We start from the raw sequence: 14474 nt of genomic DNA, 5'->3' as shown, positions 1-14474 counted from the left end.
GCGAGCGGACACTGATACCTGTGAATCCCACGAGGGGACACTGATACCTGTGAAGGTATCCGCGTCCCCTCGCGGGGCGCGCTTTGCTCGCCACGCTTCGGGCACTTTCTATTCTGAACTCCACGCCGACATGGATAGTGGCGGTATGAAAAGGTCGTAGGACGCGTACCGACGCCCGTCGAGGGCTCGCTGTGCTCGCCAAGCTTTGGGTTGGCGTTGATAGTGGGGGTGGTACAGTGTGCAAAAAAGACATTTTGTGGTGCATTTAACAGGTTTGCTAATAATTTTAATGCATTTGTGAGCAAAATCGCATGCCATCACATAGCTTTGCATCGCATGGCATGCGATTTTTACATCAAATGCATAAAAAACCCACTGGCATGCGATGGGAGCCGTGATAGTATAAAAGTACCCACTCCAGTAATCCATTTAAACAGATCATCACTGTAACGGTAAATGTTCATCTTCCTATCTTGTTTTAGAACCAGCATTATCCCATATTAGATGGCCATTGCTTCTGGATTCGTTTTTGTCCAAAAGGTGCAATTAAACAGCGCTTGGCCACACTTTCTAGAACGGAGGGTTATTTGTTTCATGCAATAATCCGTTTATTTTCTAGCTGTGAGCATGATACGGCTCACTATTGAAATACTTTGTTTCCCCCGATGACTTATTTTAGTCGCACAATGTTATCTATATAGAACACCTCACATACATAGGAAATGCTTATGCAACTATTGTACTATTATTTATTTTTTGTGAAATAAAGCATGTAGCAAGGTATGTACTTTTAGTGTTACCATCGCATTCTGCTACAACCTGGATAAGTGATAGTATTTCATCCCTCCCCCTTCAGTAGAGGCCAATGTAGTACCTCCTATATCTATTGGATGTGATCCTAATGATATTTTGTGCAGTTATGTTAGTTGTAATGCAGGAATTGTACATCATGGAGTTATTTATTGAAGATTGTGCATTCCTTCTTAAAAAAAAATAATAATAATTATATTATAAAAATGTGGCAGCAACTTTTTTTTTTAATTTAAATTTAATAGGCTCTCTACAGTGTATAATAGATGGCGTTCGATTAGCTAAATGGAGCATAGTATAAAGTGGTTGTTCTGTCCTATTGCACCTTAGTAGAACTGTGTGCCAAATGTTGTTTTTGTGTGTTTTTATTATGAGGTAGCTCCATGCAGTACCCCACTCCAATGTAGCCGGTCACTGGACCCTGCATTCTCTACATGGAAAATTCTGCAAGAACAGAGAGCACAACCAATGGAATGGCTGCCAGTAGGCTTACCTCCAAATGAGTTTTATTAATGGCTGTTCTAGAAACTCTACTAGCCTTCAGAGGTCAAATTGGTACATTTAGGCCAGTCCCATGTTGAAAATTCCCTCTCTGGCAAATGATTTCCACTCCTTCCATCTGTCCATTGTGGAAATCGTGTAATATCTACGGTCTCCTTTTTATAATGGTCTATTCTATGACTCCCAATTCCACTTTTAAAGATAACTGGTATATATTTCCAGTATTTGAGATTTGCCTTATTTAAGTTTTGCCTAGTACACACCAGAACGATACAGATCACGATCTGTTGGAGCTCACGACCTGCACACGCTCTGAATCTGATCTCGACCTGTTCTCAGCTGAATGGTTGTTTCCAGATCCTACCTGCTGCAGGGGGCCGCATATCGAATCTGATCTGAAATGGCCCAAAACATGACCAATTTACATACAGTCGGTCGAGATTATATCTAAGTTTGTTTTGAGTCCAAATCGTTCTGGTGTTTGGCCTACATTAGGTGTTTTGAATAGTCCTATTTTAATTACAAAAACTAACATTTCTGAATGAACATCTTTGGGTTATGAGAAAGCGGTTCTTATGTAACAGTCTCACCATATATATAGGAGAGTGCTCCTAAAGAAGAACCCACATATTCATAGTCATTTGGATGACTGGAGGAGCATTTTATGTGGAATGATAGGGCTCCTCTACCACCCAGACATCTGTAGTGTATTCCAATTACTGAAAGGAGTCAACATGGCTAAATTTGGAAAATATTTCCATTGTTGATCACCGAAGCTTTCCACAAGGTAATGTCTAATAAGGGAATGTACATAATGGGGCAGATGTGAAGAGAAAAAGTGGAGATTGACTGGTGCTTTATCTCCTCACCAAGCTTAATACATCTGCCCCAATGACCTTAACAGTACGTACAGAATTATCGATTCAGATGGCTCAATTGGTTTTGTTAATATTCAGAGAGAACATTTCCCCTAAAGCAAACACCCACCAACCCTGAGATTCCCACTTCTATTCTGAAGTGTCATGACGCTAGACGAACCCTCAATTGTGGGTTATGCATAATTAAGTCAGAGGGGAGATTGGGAAGATGTGTCCGCTTCCAATTTTCTTTCCAGCATATAGGTATAGTAGTAAGGTGAGAAATTAAGGGAACGTCTGGAAGCCAGTGAAAAGCGACCTTTTATTGCTGACACGTTTTTTGTTCCGGATTTTTCTATTTTGTGTCCATAAAAGAAATGCGGCATTGTAAAGAGGATAATGGTTAGAACTTAAAATATTTATTTTCATATGATACTTAAATAAAAACTATAAAAAGAAAATGTATTTTCTACACTATGAAACTATAATTTTTCTTCTACCTCATGACTTAAGAAAATGAAGAACTTCACCAGCTACTGTTTGGTCCCCTACTGTATACTTTGGCACATATGCCAGACTCTTATCACCATATTAACACACAGAAATTTGTTACCAGTGTTTTCAGACAAACTGGTTAAATGGCCAGAATTGTATCTCCAATTTCACAACCACTTATATACTGTATACTATACCTTTTTTAGATGTATTTACAAAAATACTCATTTTCAAGTTTCAAGCAAATCCAGCTACGGTTAAACTACAGCTGCATACTTTTTGTGTTTGTGCTGCAGGCAAAAGCAGGCCATATTTACCATGCATGCAAAAAGAAAAGAAAAAAATAGTGCCCCCTTACATTATCATATGGTTTATTAAGTGCAAATTAGCACTCAGACTGTGATTTTGTTCCTAAGTAAAAGAGGCTGAAGTGCATAATGACAACTGTTGAATATAAGCACCACCATTATCCTAATGGTAACCGTGCCGTGTGCTAATAGTGTGAGCGCGGTGCAGCGTACAATATAGCCTTCATGTTGTAGATGGAAACGTTTTACTTGCACAGTCTTCAATACGTTTTGTTCTGCCTCTTGCAGTAGAGAAGACCATAAAGGCAAGAAACCACTACAGACCCTTCCCTAGATCCCTAGCTCCTTTATGATGTGTCTGGAGTGATTGCAGAAATTGATCCTCCACCTCCCTCCCCCATTTGTAGCTGTGTGGAGGTGTTCATATGGTAGTCGTTAACCTGCCTCTCTCGGAGCCTGTAGAACTGCCTGCACATAGACCAGTGGAAGCGCTAGGAGTCGGTGTTGCCTTCTGGTTGCTGGATGTTTACAGTGTTTGTACGAGGGTGTTTTCTGTGATTTGTGGTCTTGGTAAATGCAGCTTATGTAGATGCAGATTAGATGCTGGGGACTCGTATGTCTTTGTTTTTTCCCTCTAGTTACAGTGTTCTGGTTCTGTAAATGGCGCGCGTCTTGTGTTACAAATTACAGGTTGAGTGTTTTGGAGTCAGGAACCATATCCACATATGTTGAACAGACCCCTTGAGTCAAGTCCAAAATGTAAAGAAACCCTGCTGCTTAACCCCTTCCCGCTGCTTGTTTCTGACACTGATCAGTTGTGGAAGAGTTAACATGCGCTGACTCAATAGTTTCCAGACAAAGCCAAGTCTCTGTGCTCCAGCCAGCTATGAAAACAGAGGCATCTGAGGGGAGACCTACATTTTTATTTATTCTCTTTTTTTAAATGGTCCCCCTGCCCCTCACCACTGCCGTGTGGCTCTTTCTGACTGTACCAGTCCTTGCCATGATTATAGACCACCACATAGATGCAGGCGTTACTCACTGTTCCGCTTTATGCTACACACTAGAGTTGCATACATGTACTTTCCACATCAATGACTTTCTTTTGGAAACATTTTTGCTAACGCTTAAAATAAATATAATGATCCATGTAGCATGTTATTTTCCAGCTTGACCTAGGAAATGCGAATTTAGTTAAAGAAAGATGGCGTTGGGCACTGCTGTTTGCCGATGTGTTTTGCACCACACACCCGTTCGGTCCTTGTAGTTAGTAAGGCAATGTTACATTTAGTGGGACTCCTCCTCACACGTGATCCTTGCTTTCTCTTCCCGTAATTGGTGTGTGGCCTGCTGATGCTGAACATATGTCAGTGTTTTGCTGTTCATCACGCTGTTATGCAGATAAATGTTCCCAAATGAGCACACCCGCTCAAACTGCATGAAAACACCTCAGCTGCCCAGCGTCATGCTACAGCGGGAACAATAGAGATGTCAGTAATGTATTCTCCTTACGTAGCGATTATGTGGCATCTGCCAGATTGCGCTGATGTAGCCTAGCGAGTCAGCATTACGTAGGACAGTGATGTTAATGTTACGATCTAACTTTGTGTCACCTGCAGGAGTCCATATAGGGCAAGCATTTCTGTCCCCATCAACAAGTCTTCACGGCTAGACGGTGAATCTACCCTGAAGTTAGTAATATATAAGACTATACAATCCTCTTTAAAGAGCAAGATAGCTAGATTAACTTGTGTTTCCATGCAAAATTATATACCCGACATTTCATTGTATATTTGTTTGCATTTATGTAAATGTGTGCACAAGAAGACATTGCTGTAGTAGGAGGCAGCAACTGTTAAAGGACTTTCGGAGTGCTGCTCCATGGAGTATCATCTATATGTGCCTAGTGTCTGTGTGTTGCCGAAACACTGCCATCTGTTGGCAGCAAGTGAAACTATATCTCTCACACAAGCTGCCTTATTAGCTTTCTAAGCATTTGCTTTGAGCGGGCTTACTGGTAAATAGATATACTGCATAGTGATCATTGTAGCGGTGCAGTGCCTCTTTCCTGCCTAGGGTGTTGCTCTCGAACAATGATTACCAAAAGTTTCTGAATCATGGCGCCCCTGCGTATTAGAATTTGTCCCACAGCGCCCCTGGGGTATATGTTTCTCATTGATTAAATCAGAAACAAATATATGAAATTAAGTAAACTGTGTTAAATCTCATGCTTTTGGGTCAGTTATGTGGTAATGAACAGGATTACCTAACTAGAACCTTAATTCAAAAGGGCTACAACTGCATTTGGCAACACCATGCAGTACCCTCTGGTCTACATATCATTTGAGGAAAAGGAACAGCCCAGACTTCATACATGAACCCCATTGAGCGGATTTCAGGTGGACTGGACAGAAGCATGAAATAAAGCGTTTGTGGGAACATCTGTAACTGTGTTGGGAAGAACTTGTAGCATTCCATTGTATATAGAATGCTACAAGTGTGTTCGGCAGTTATATCCGCAGAAGAGCGCTGTTTTTATCACTTTTTTTTTTTTTTCTCCAGTTTTCTTTTTATTCAAGTTAATTTACGTTTTGACATTTTCAATAAAATTAGTGTGATTCAAATCTTTTAAACTAGAGATTATATTTTTTCGATATATTTTAGGCAGAAACAATAAAGGCAAAAAGGCCACCTACTAATACTATTTGTATAATTTAATAATAAAAAGAAGATAACCCAGTACCAATAAGTGGCTGGTACTTCAGACCTGTTCCCTAGGCTTTGTATATTCACAGCCTAGCGAACAGGTCAGCGCCGCTGGCATGCAAGGTGATGTGTATGAGAACATGCAGCCAAAGGGTCGCTGACCATCAAACAATTTCTCTCCCTTCAGTAAAAAGTCAGTCAAAACTGACTTTCTGTTGGAGATTTCCAAAAAGGGGGTATGGCAGACGTCATGGTTAGTCATCCGCCTACCCCGAGCAGGCATTGGCCTGCTTGGACGCCAAGCGTTTTCATGGGGACACCCATAAAACACTGGGCATGTCCCAGCTCCCTGCCCGCCCCCTTTCCTCCCTCAACAAAGTGTGAAAGTAGGTCTGCATCTGCACATAATCGTGCATGCACAGACCTCCAACATTGGAAACTGAGCCGAATTCGGCCCTATCCGCTCTACCGTGGATCAGGCCCCGTCTGCTGTGTGTGTGTGTGTGTGTGTGTGTGTGTGTGTGTGTGTTCCATTACACCAGAGACGGAATCGGGTAAGTGGCTTACCTGCATGTGTCTGATGTACTACATTACATAGCCTGCCCCTTGTGACATGCTTATTATCCATCCTTCATGGGCTGCAGACAATCGCTCTAAAATCAAACCTTTGGGAACCCCACTAGAGAATCCTGCGTTTGCCCCTTAAAGTGTGATAAGAAAATAATGGATTCTCCTGAAAGACCTGCTCTGCTTTTTCCAAAAGAGGTTCTCCCCATAGATGAAAATATTAAGACAACATAATTGTATTAAGAGGAAAATGCCACTTAATGACATTTAATACCACTCCTGTCGGTGCTGCTGTCCGTGGAATGAGTCCATCCGTCTACTCAAAAACATTCTGAACATCCCCCTGAACATTACCAAGGGCAGAAGTAACCAACAAGCAAAATGCCCAACACATTTTGTCTTAACCCTTTGACTGCCGACATCTGTGAGAATATCTGCTAAAAATGCCAGTGTAGCTCAAGTTTGTTATATAAATTCAAATAAAATGCGTTAAATATTTGCTATATAAGGTAAACATTACAGGTCGTCATGATGAATAAAAATGTTTGCTTGGCACTCAAAGGGTTAATGTAATACTACTAATCTTCCTTGGGAGTGTGCGTACATTAGCGATATTTATTTTTTGCCATTATATTGTGTTACACATTGGTATGGGGAACAAAACAAGTTGGATTAGGAGATGTCTTGTTTCTTGATTTTGTTTTTATTATTTTATTAGGTTTTATATGCTGATTACATGGGGAACTTGCTTTTCATTTCAGTTGTGCTTCTAATTGAAGCTCCACCTTCGGGTAATTGATGTATAATGATTATAGCACAGCAGTGTTGGAGGTGTTACAAAGAGATGCAAGACGTTACTCTACCTCTTCCCTAGTCTGTGCTCCCCATCAGACTTATCTTCAGAACTCAGCCCTACAACACGCGTCAGCCTTTGGATCACTTTCTTATTTCCTAACAACAAATCCTTTTGCGATTCCTCAAAATTCGTGCATCCCAGTTAGCTTCTTTAGTCATGGTGCCAAATCCTGTATTTTAAATAAAGCAAGTAAAGTTTGAATATCCCTTATCCAAAATGCTCGGAACCAAAATAATTTTGGATAATGGATTATTCTGTATTTCAGAATATTTCTATATTTCAGTGATGTATCTTGAGGTATATTGTGTGTATTTCATGTGTTTGTACAACATAAATGCAAATGTTTTATTTATGCATGAAACAAGGTTTCAAACCCTAAAACAAAGTTTGTGTCCTATCTCAGGCACTGAATTTGAATGTCAAGCAATCGTTTTCTTGCACATATTTAGTGCCAGATACATATCATGTCCTCAGCAGTGCTGTTACAGGTGTCCGCAGTAGTGCCAGATACATATTATGTCCCCAGCAGTGCTGTTACAGGTGTCCGCAGTAGTGCCAGATACATATAATGTACTCAGCAGTGCTGTTACAGGTGTCCACAGTAGTGCCAGATACATATTATGTACTCAGCAGTGCTGTTACAGGTGTCCGCAGTAGTGTCAGATACATATTATGTACTCAGCAGTGCTGTTACAGGTGTCTGCAGTAGTCAGATACATATTATGTACTCAGCAGTGCTGTTACAGGTGTCCGCAGTAGTGCCAGATACATATTATGTACTCAGCAGTGCTGTTACAGGTGTCCGCAGTAGTGCCAGATACATATTATGTACTCAGCAGTGCTGTTACAGGTGTCCGCAGTAGTGCCAGATACATATTATGTACTCAGCAGTGCTGTTACAGGTGTCCGCAGTAGTGCCAGATACATATTATGTCCCCAGCAGTGCTGTTACAGGTGTCCGCAGTAGTGCCAGTAACCTATTATGTCCCCAGCAGTGCGGTTACAGATGTCCCCAGTAGTCCCTTTCTTGAATGTTTGATTTTTGGAATAATTTGGATAATGGAATTTTGGATAAGTGATACTCAGCCTTTAATATTTATAATTGTTCTTTGGATAGTGATCTTAGTATGTTCCTTGTACGTATCATCAGGGGTGAGTACACCGGAGCTGCTATAGGATGGTGGCAGTTTCCCACTTCCTAAACTCTCTTGGATTCATTTAAGAGGCATATCTTTAGCAGTAAGGGCTGTATCTGATCAAGCCAATGGGTCTGAGGAACAAAACTGTCCCCTCCCAATGATCACCACAGCTGTATATCATTGGGATATGTTCTGATATCATGTTCAGTCTACTCTGCAGTATAGAAGATAAAGCGTAACTGAGTACAGGTCTGTTTGTAATCTTCTGCAGTCGTAAAGGGATACTCAGCCTCAGACAGGTATTTAGTGCTTTTTTTCACCCTGTGCAGCGAATCCTGTTTTGGATTTGCTGCACAATCGCTGGGTTCCGGAGGGCTGGAGCATTCGTTGCCAGCCCTCCTCCCCCTATTCAACGCCTTAGATGCTCGCTGCCCCTGATGGTAATTTTTAACACACACCCCCGGCGAATGCCACAGGTAGCCAGGGGGACGGCGCAAAGCAGTGAGATGGAAGCCTCCCTGCCTGCGCCAGAATGTGTCGGGGAGAAGGAGGGCTCCCGGGAGAGCTGGCAGGGGATGCGGTGGAGGGAGCCACTGCGCTGGTACCTCTCCTGAATATGTAATGAGCAGCTGACGTGTAAAAAATAAAATAAAAAATGGTACTCTTTACTTAGAACGGCGCCCACGATTTTGATCGTGGGCATCGTTAGTAAAAAATCTCGGGCATTGAATGCACTAAAAAATCGGGTGCGTTGCGACCGACGAGATGCCCGCGATTTCCCATAGGGAACAATGTTAAATGTCTCAATTGACCCAATTTTCCTGTTCAATGCCTCAATTGACCCGATTTTTCCATAGGAAACAATGTTAAATGGGCCACAGAGGCCAAATAATGGCCACCCGAATTGTTAACGCCACCCCACGATCAACGTCAACCCGAAGCGTGGCGAGCGCAGCGGTACGCGTCCTACGACCTTTTCATACCCCCACTATCCACGTCGGCGTGGAGTTGAGAATAGAAAGTGTGGCGAGCGCACGTGGACAGCTGTGAAGCCCGCGAGGGGACGCGTATAACTGTGAAGGTATCCGCGTCCCCTCGCGGGGCACGCTGCGCTCGCCACGCTTCGGGCTCGCTGCGCTCGCCACACTTTCTATTCTCAACTCCACGCCGACGTAGATAGTGGGGGTATGAAAATGTCGTAGGACGCGTACCGCCGCCCCTCGCGGGCTCGCCACGCTTCGGGTTGACGTTGATCGTGGGGTGGCGTTAACAATTCGGGTGGCCATTATTCACTTCAGGGTGCCTATTTGGCCTCTGTGGCCCATTTAACATTGTTTCCTATGGAAAAATTGGGTCAATTGAGGCATTGAACAGGAAAATCGGGTCAATTGAGACATTTAACATTGTTCCCTATGGGAAATCGCGGGCATCTCGTCGGTCGCATCGCACCCGATTTTTTAGTGCATGAGATGGCCATGATGGGCGCCCTTCTAAGTAAAGAGTACCTAAAAAATATGTAAAATGAAATAATATTCAGGTGCTGCAAGTTCTCCATCGTAGCATTGAATACACTCTCGGCGAATCACCGTGAAAACCCCATTGAAATACACCAGCGAATCGCAGCGAGCATGAAACTGAGAACTGGCCGGCATTCAATGTTCGGTTTCGGTGAACACTGAATAGTGTGAATCAGATTTTCAGTGAAAAAGATTCACCGTAGATAGTGAAAACAGCCTGATTCTCCAGAAAAAAACTATGAATCAGGAGCATTGAATACTGCCCTCAGACTTACTGCGGTATAGCAAGTACATGGCAGTTATTCACTAATATATGGAAGTCAAAAGGGTTTAAACCCTTCTGGTTAGTCTTTCTAGGGGCACAAAATAAAATGACGTTTTCCTTACTCTCCTCTGTGCGATTATAAGGCGATAAGCCTTATAAAGACAATCTGGCTATTTATTGAATGCTGGCCAGGCACAGTGATGTCTGGCAATTGATTGCAATGTATGAGTAGAAAATTATTTGCCCGCATTCATTTGCTGCGGTCGCGCCAAAGAATCCTCTATTAGGGTCTGTTAGCGTCTTCTGAAAATGCATCTTCGTCACACTGCAATGCAAGGAAACCATGCGGATTACAATGTAGCAGCCGCAGCAGGTTCCAAACACAAGTTATTTCTGTGCTATTTACATAATAGTTGCTGCTAGACCTGTGTGTGTGGTGTGGGGGGGAGAGACTTTCTATCATCGGTGCAGACTGCTGCCGAGCTGTGGTGCTGTGTGCGGAAAAGTACATAAAGTTGTAACTTATGGCACATCCTTTGTCTGTCATGCTCACTTACTTGAGCATTTGATTTGAGATTTGGTTCCTGCAAGGTGTGTTCTTATTCTGTGCGTGTGATTCCTCCACAGTGAAGAAGAACGATACAGGTACAAGGAGTACACTGAGAGAACAGAGCGGGAATATGTTCGGCACAGGGAGAGAATTAGCCGGGAGAAGGAGGAACGGCACAGAGAGCGGAGGCATCGAGAAAAGGAAGAGTCCACCAGGCATAAATCATCAAGAAGGTAATATCTATGCAATATGTACGAAGACTGATATTGTACAGATGTGTCGTAGAATTGTCTGCTCCACTGGTAGTAGAGTACTACAAACCAACATCTTCGTACAATCCCCTGCGGTATACCTTATTTTATCATCTGTATGATTTATTTGTGTGGGCATTCACATAGATGCTATGGGGGTTATTCTTGTTGATTCAAGTCCACCAAACCCCTCCTGGCGAATGAGCACCCCCCCACCCCCCTCGCAGTGCGGGTTCGCCTGCACAGGCTGCAAATGGATGTTTTGCATAAACATCAATTCGTATGCCTCGGGTAACCGCCCACATCTTTCGATGGTCATGATGTGGTGCGTGCACGCATGTAAAAGTGACTTAAGTCGCTTACATATGCTGGCACGGACATGGGTGGGCAGCTGGCATCCAGTGATATCAGCTGCCCGCCCCCCCACACCCGCGTCACCACCTCGTTACCATGAGAATGCCCAGCGTTCTCATTGGAACGCCCATGGCATGCTGGACATTCCCATATGGTAATGGGGCAGCCCGACGCCCCCCGCCCTTCTACGCCCCCCGCACGACATCATGAGCGCATGCACCCGGTGAACCGAAAGATCGCCGTGGGTGCACGCACCCTACGTCTGCACATGCGCAGAAACACAACATCAGCCGAACAAATGTGAATAACCCCCTTTGTCCATTGTCTTTAATTTACTTTAAAAGAAATTAAAGCTAAATCATACTTCCTTTCCCCCTTTTTATTCTGCTTTTACACATGATCATTGGGTACTCAATCAGCAGTTCTCTTCCACCTGGTCTTAAGGCCCGTACACACTAGGGCAATTTTTGAGCTAAAAGTAGCTCACGTTTGGTGTTTTGAGCTCGTTTCAGCTCAAAATCCCCCAGTTTGTATGCTCTGCCCTTTTTGTGGTTTTAGCAGCCGTGTGAACCACTTTATGTAGTCTTGTACTATAATCTTCCGCCCAGCGATTTTTACATCATTTCTCCTCATACCTGCTGTGCAAACTCCCATTGGGCATGTGGTTTAAGTTTTTTCTATTCTACAAAACATTTGTATGCCGTTTTCCCAGTTTCCATAAGTAAAGCTGGCCAAACATCTAGAGATTTATTGTCTTGATCTTTTTGAGTAATTCCAAACGTTTTAATTTTTTTATTATTTTTTTTTTTATTTGGTAGAGCTTTATCACCTAACTACAGATGCTCATCTTTGCTTCAATGTGGCGTGCTGCAGCAGTGATGGTGGCCCTATTCATTCTGTAGGAATTATTATTATTATTATTGGACCAAACACTTGCTGCCAATAGTCGCAGCTTTCTGCGCCATTCAGCAAGCCTTGTTGCAGCATGCCGCAGGTTCTCCTGCACACTAATAATTGCTACTGAGCAGCATTTGTGCAGATTTGTATGTTCTGGAAGAGAAACCTACACTATACAAGTCCTTTTCCCACCAGACTTACATTAGAACAGGTTAGAGATGCTTTTGAGGGACCCTAGTCTTGATCTAGATTGACAACTGTGCCCATTCCTGTTGGATTGAAATTTGCTCTAGCCATGGCACAGCTTAGCTGGAAACACAGAGGAGGTCATTTGTAATGTGACCACAATGCTCCCAAACATGGGGCAAAATAAGCCAATTCATGTGTTTGGTCAAGCACTGCTTAAATCCGCTTGTAATATAATTGTCCACCCTGGAAAGCAGTTCTCCTGATCTCTGCGATTATTTGCCTTCTCTCAGAAGCCACAAAACTTCATATACCTATTAGTTCCTTTTATCTCATAGGTTCTCTTCAACCACTCACATCTTGGTTGAATATTACATTGACATTGTTTTCTGCTAAAGCTCTGCACAGAAGCCTCAGTGAGCGGCTTCCTGTGCACGGAATTATGGATCCATTTGCCCATTATAACCAGCGTGCACTGATGTGCTTCCTTTCCCCAGCAGCAGCAGGCGCCGCCATGATAGCGAAGAAGGCGACAGTCACAGAAGGCACAAGCACAAAAAATCCAAAAGAAGCAAAGAAGGGAAGGACACTGGAACAGAGCCTGCCGCAGAACCAGAGAGTGTTGACGCGTCCGCTGACTAGGTCTCTGCAGCCCGGATCTGGTGCAGAAACCACTCCCAGTTTTACAAAGATTTATTTGTGGGCCAGGAGCCAGGATGCCATTGTTAGAAGTATCAATATTTTTTTTCAGGATATTAAAAAAAAAAAAAAAAAAAAAAATGGAAAAAAAAGTCTCTCTAAAATTTGTTTATTAGCACAACTTCATTTCAGAGTGCAGAATGTTTGGGGGCGGGGGATTGTTCTTGGTGACCTGGGAAAATAAAGAGTGATTTTTGTTTTTGTTACTTTGTTTAAAAAAAAAAAAAAAACAATGCAGTTCTGCTTCTACCGGGTGCCGTTCCTTCCTGTGTATATAAATAAGTTTAGGACACATTCATGCTTTCGGTCACAGTTTATATTCAAAGATGGTGATTGGATCTGAGGATATGTAGTAATTCAAACATATAATCAAACTGAAAATGGATTGAGGGACAGTGATGGGTATAATAATCACACTGGCATCTTCCTGTCCATGATGCTGCTCATTTTTAGTTTACAGAAGACAAATCCAACTTACAGTTGTAGCACCAGGTAAGTGGCCATCCTTGCTGTCATTTGCAGCCACTTCCTGCTCTGCTTATTTGTTATAGATTGTGAACCTTTCTTTGTATTGTTACAGAAATGTCTCTTACTAATTATGTATTTATTGCCACCGTTGAGTGCTGACATTTTTACATTTTATAGTGCTGCGCAGTGGTTGATCCCATAGTTTTACAGCTGCCCGGGTTCTAGGTATTCCTATATATTCCATTATAAGGCTTACACACGGTTAGATTTGTATATGTTTTTTATTCAATTTCGCTTCTAGAGGCAAAATAAAGTTGAATCAAAATCACACCATGTTAACCGCCTTCGATCTAGATTCGGTCCTGATGCCTGGCACTGGGATTGAGAGCAGAAATAGACTTGCCTGGCAAATCTTTTTCTGCTTCAATCGGTAAGATCAAATGCAGTTACATGCTACTCTCTGCCCCCCCTCAACCCATCTTCCAGCCAAAAGTTTGATTCCAGCAGTCATCGATATCGAATCGATGGTTATGGCCATGGGATTGAACTGTCTGTACACCCTAATAGACTTTATATATACTCTAATCTTCACCGGTCAGAACACTGGCCCTGCCTGGCAATATTACTAGATTTTTTTTTTTTTTTTTATTTAATACATTTTTGAGTATAAAGCAGGGTTAGAGAAAGTCATCCATATAAAATCAAATCATGCACTTACAATAAAGAAGAAACATAGTAAGGTAGTTACCTAACATGTACAATATCTTTAAGGGTAACATCAAATTGCAGTTGTGCTTAACCCTGAAAACAAAGACATAATATTCATGCCACCTATATTAGTATATTATGGAGCATACAGCAGTCATAAGAGTGGCACTGCATAAAGATAGAAGAAAAAGAAAGAGGAAAAGGGGGAAGTGGGAGATAAAGAAAAGGAAAGAATGGGTAGGAGGGGGTAGTATGGGAAAGGGATGGGGAATGCTTTTTTAGGAGTCACTGCGTGCTGAAAGGGGCTCTATCGGACGACACGTGTATAGAGTAATCTGGT

At 42.5% G+C, this 14474-nt stretch overlaps 1 protein-coding gene across 9 annotated transcripts in view; it reads left to right on the top strand.

Moving 5' to 3' along the window:
• FIP1L1 (factor interacting with PAPOLA and CPSF1) overlaps window positions 1-13159 on the top strand; it is a 53610-nt gene extending 40451 nt beyond the window's left edge. For 4 of the 9 annotated variants that reach the window (XM_083168481.1, XM_083168476.1, XM_083168448.1 and 1 more), the window contains 3 exons: window positions 4591-4662; window positions 10649-10804; window positions 12757-13159. In XM_083168481.1, coding sequence (XP_083024607.1) covers window positions 4591-4662; window positions 10649-10804; window positions 12757-12901 — 373 coding nt within the window. In that variant the 3' untranslated portion in view covers window positions 12902-13159. The remainder of the gene's footprint in view (window positions 1-4590; window positions 4663-10648; window positions 10805-12756) is intronic. The other 5 variants (XM_083168482.1, XM_083168478.1, XM_083168479.1 and 2 more) reach the window with 3 other exon arrangements.
• Window positions 13160-14474: the final 1315 nt, after the last annotated feature.

This window comes from Crinia signifera, chromosome 1 (genome assembly GCF_055691185.1).
Source record: "Crinia signifera chromosome 1, ASM5569118v1, whole genome shotgun sequence".
Classification (NCBI taxonomy): Eukaryota; Metazoa; Chordata; class Amphibia; order Anura; family Myobatrachidae; genus Crinia; species Crinia signifera.
Note: the sequence above shows the minus strand (reverse complement) of the source record. Positions and strands in the feature narration are given on the sequence as shown.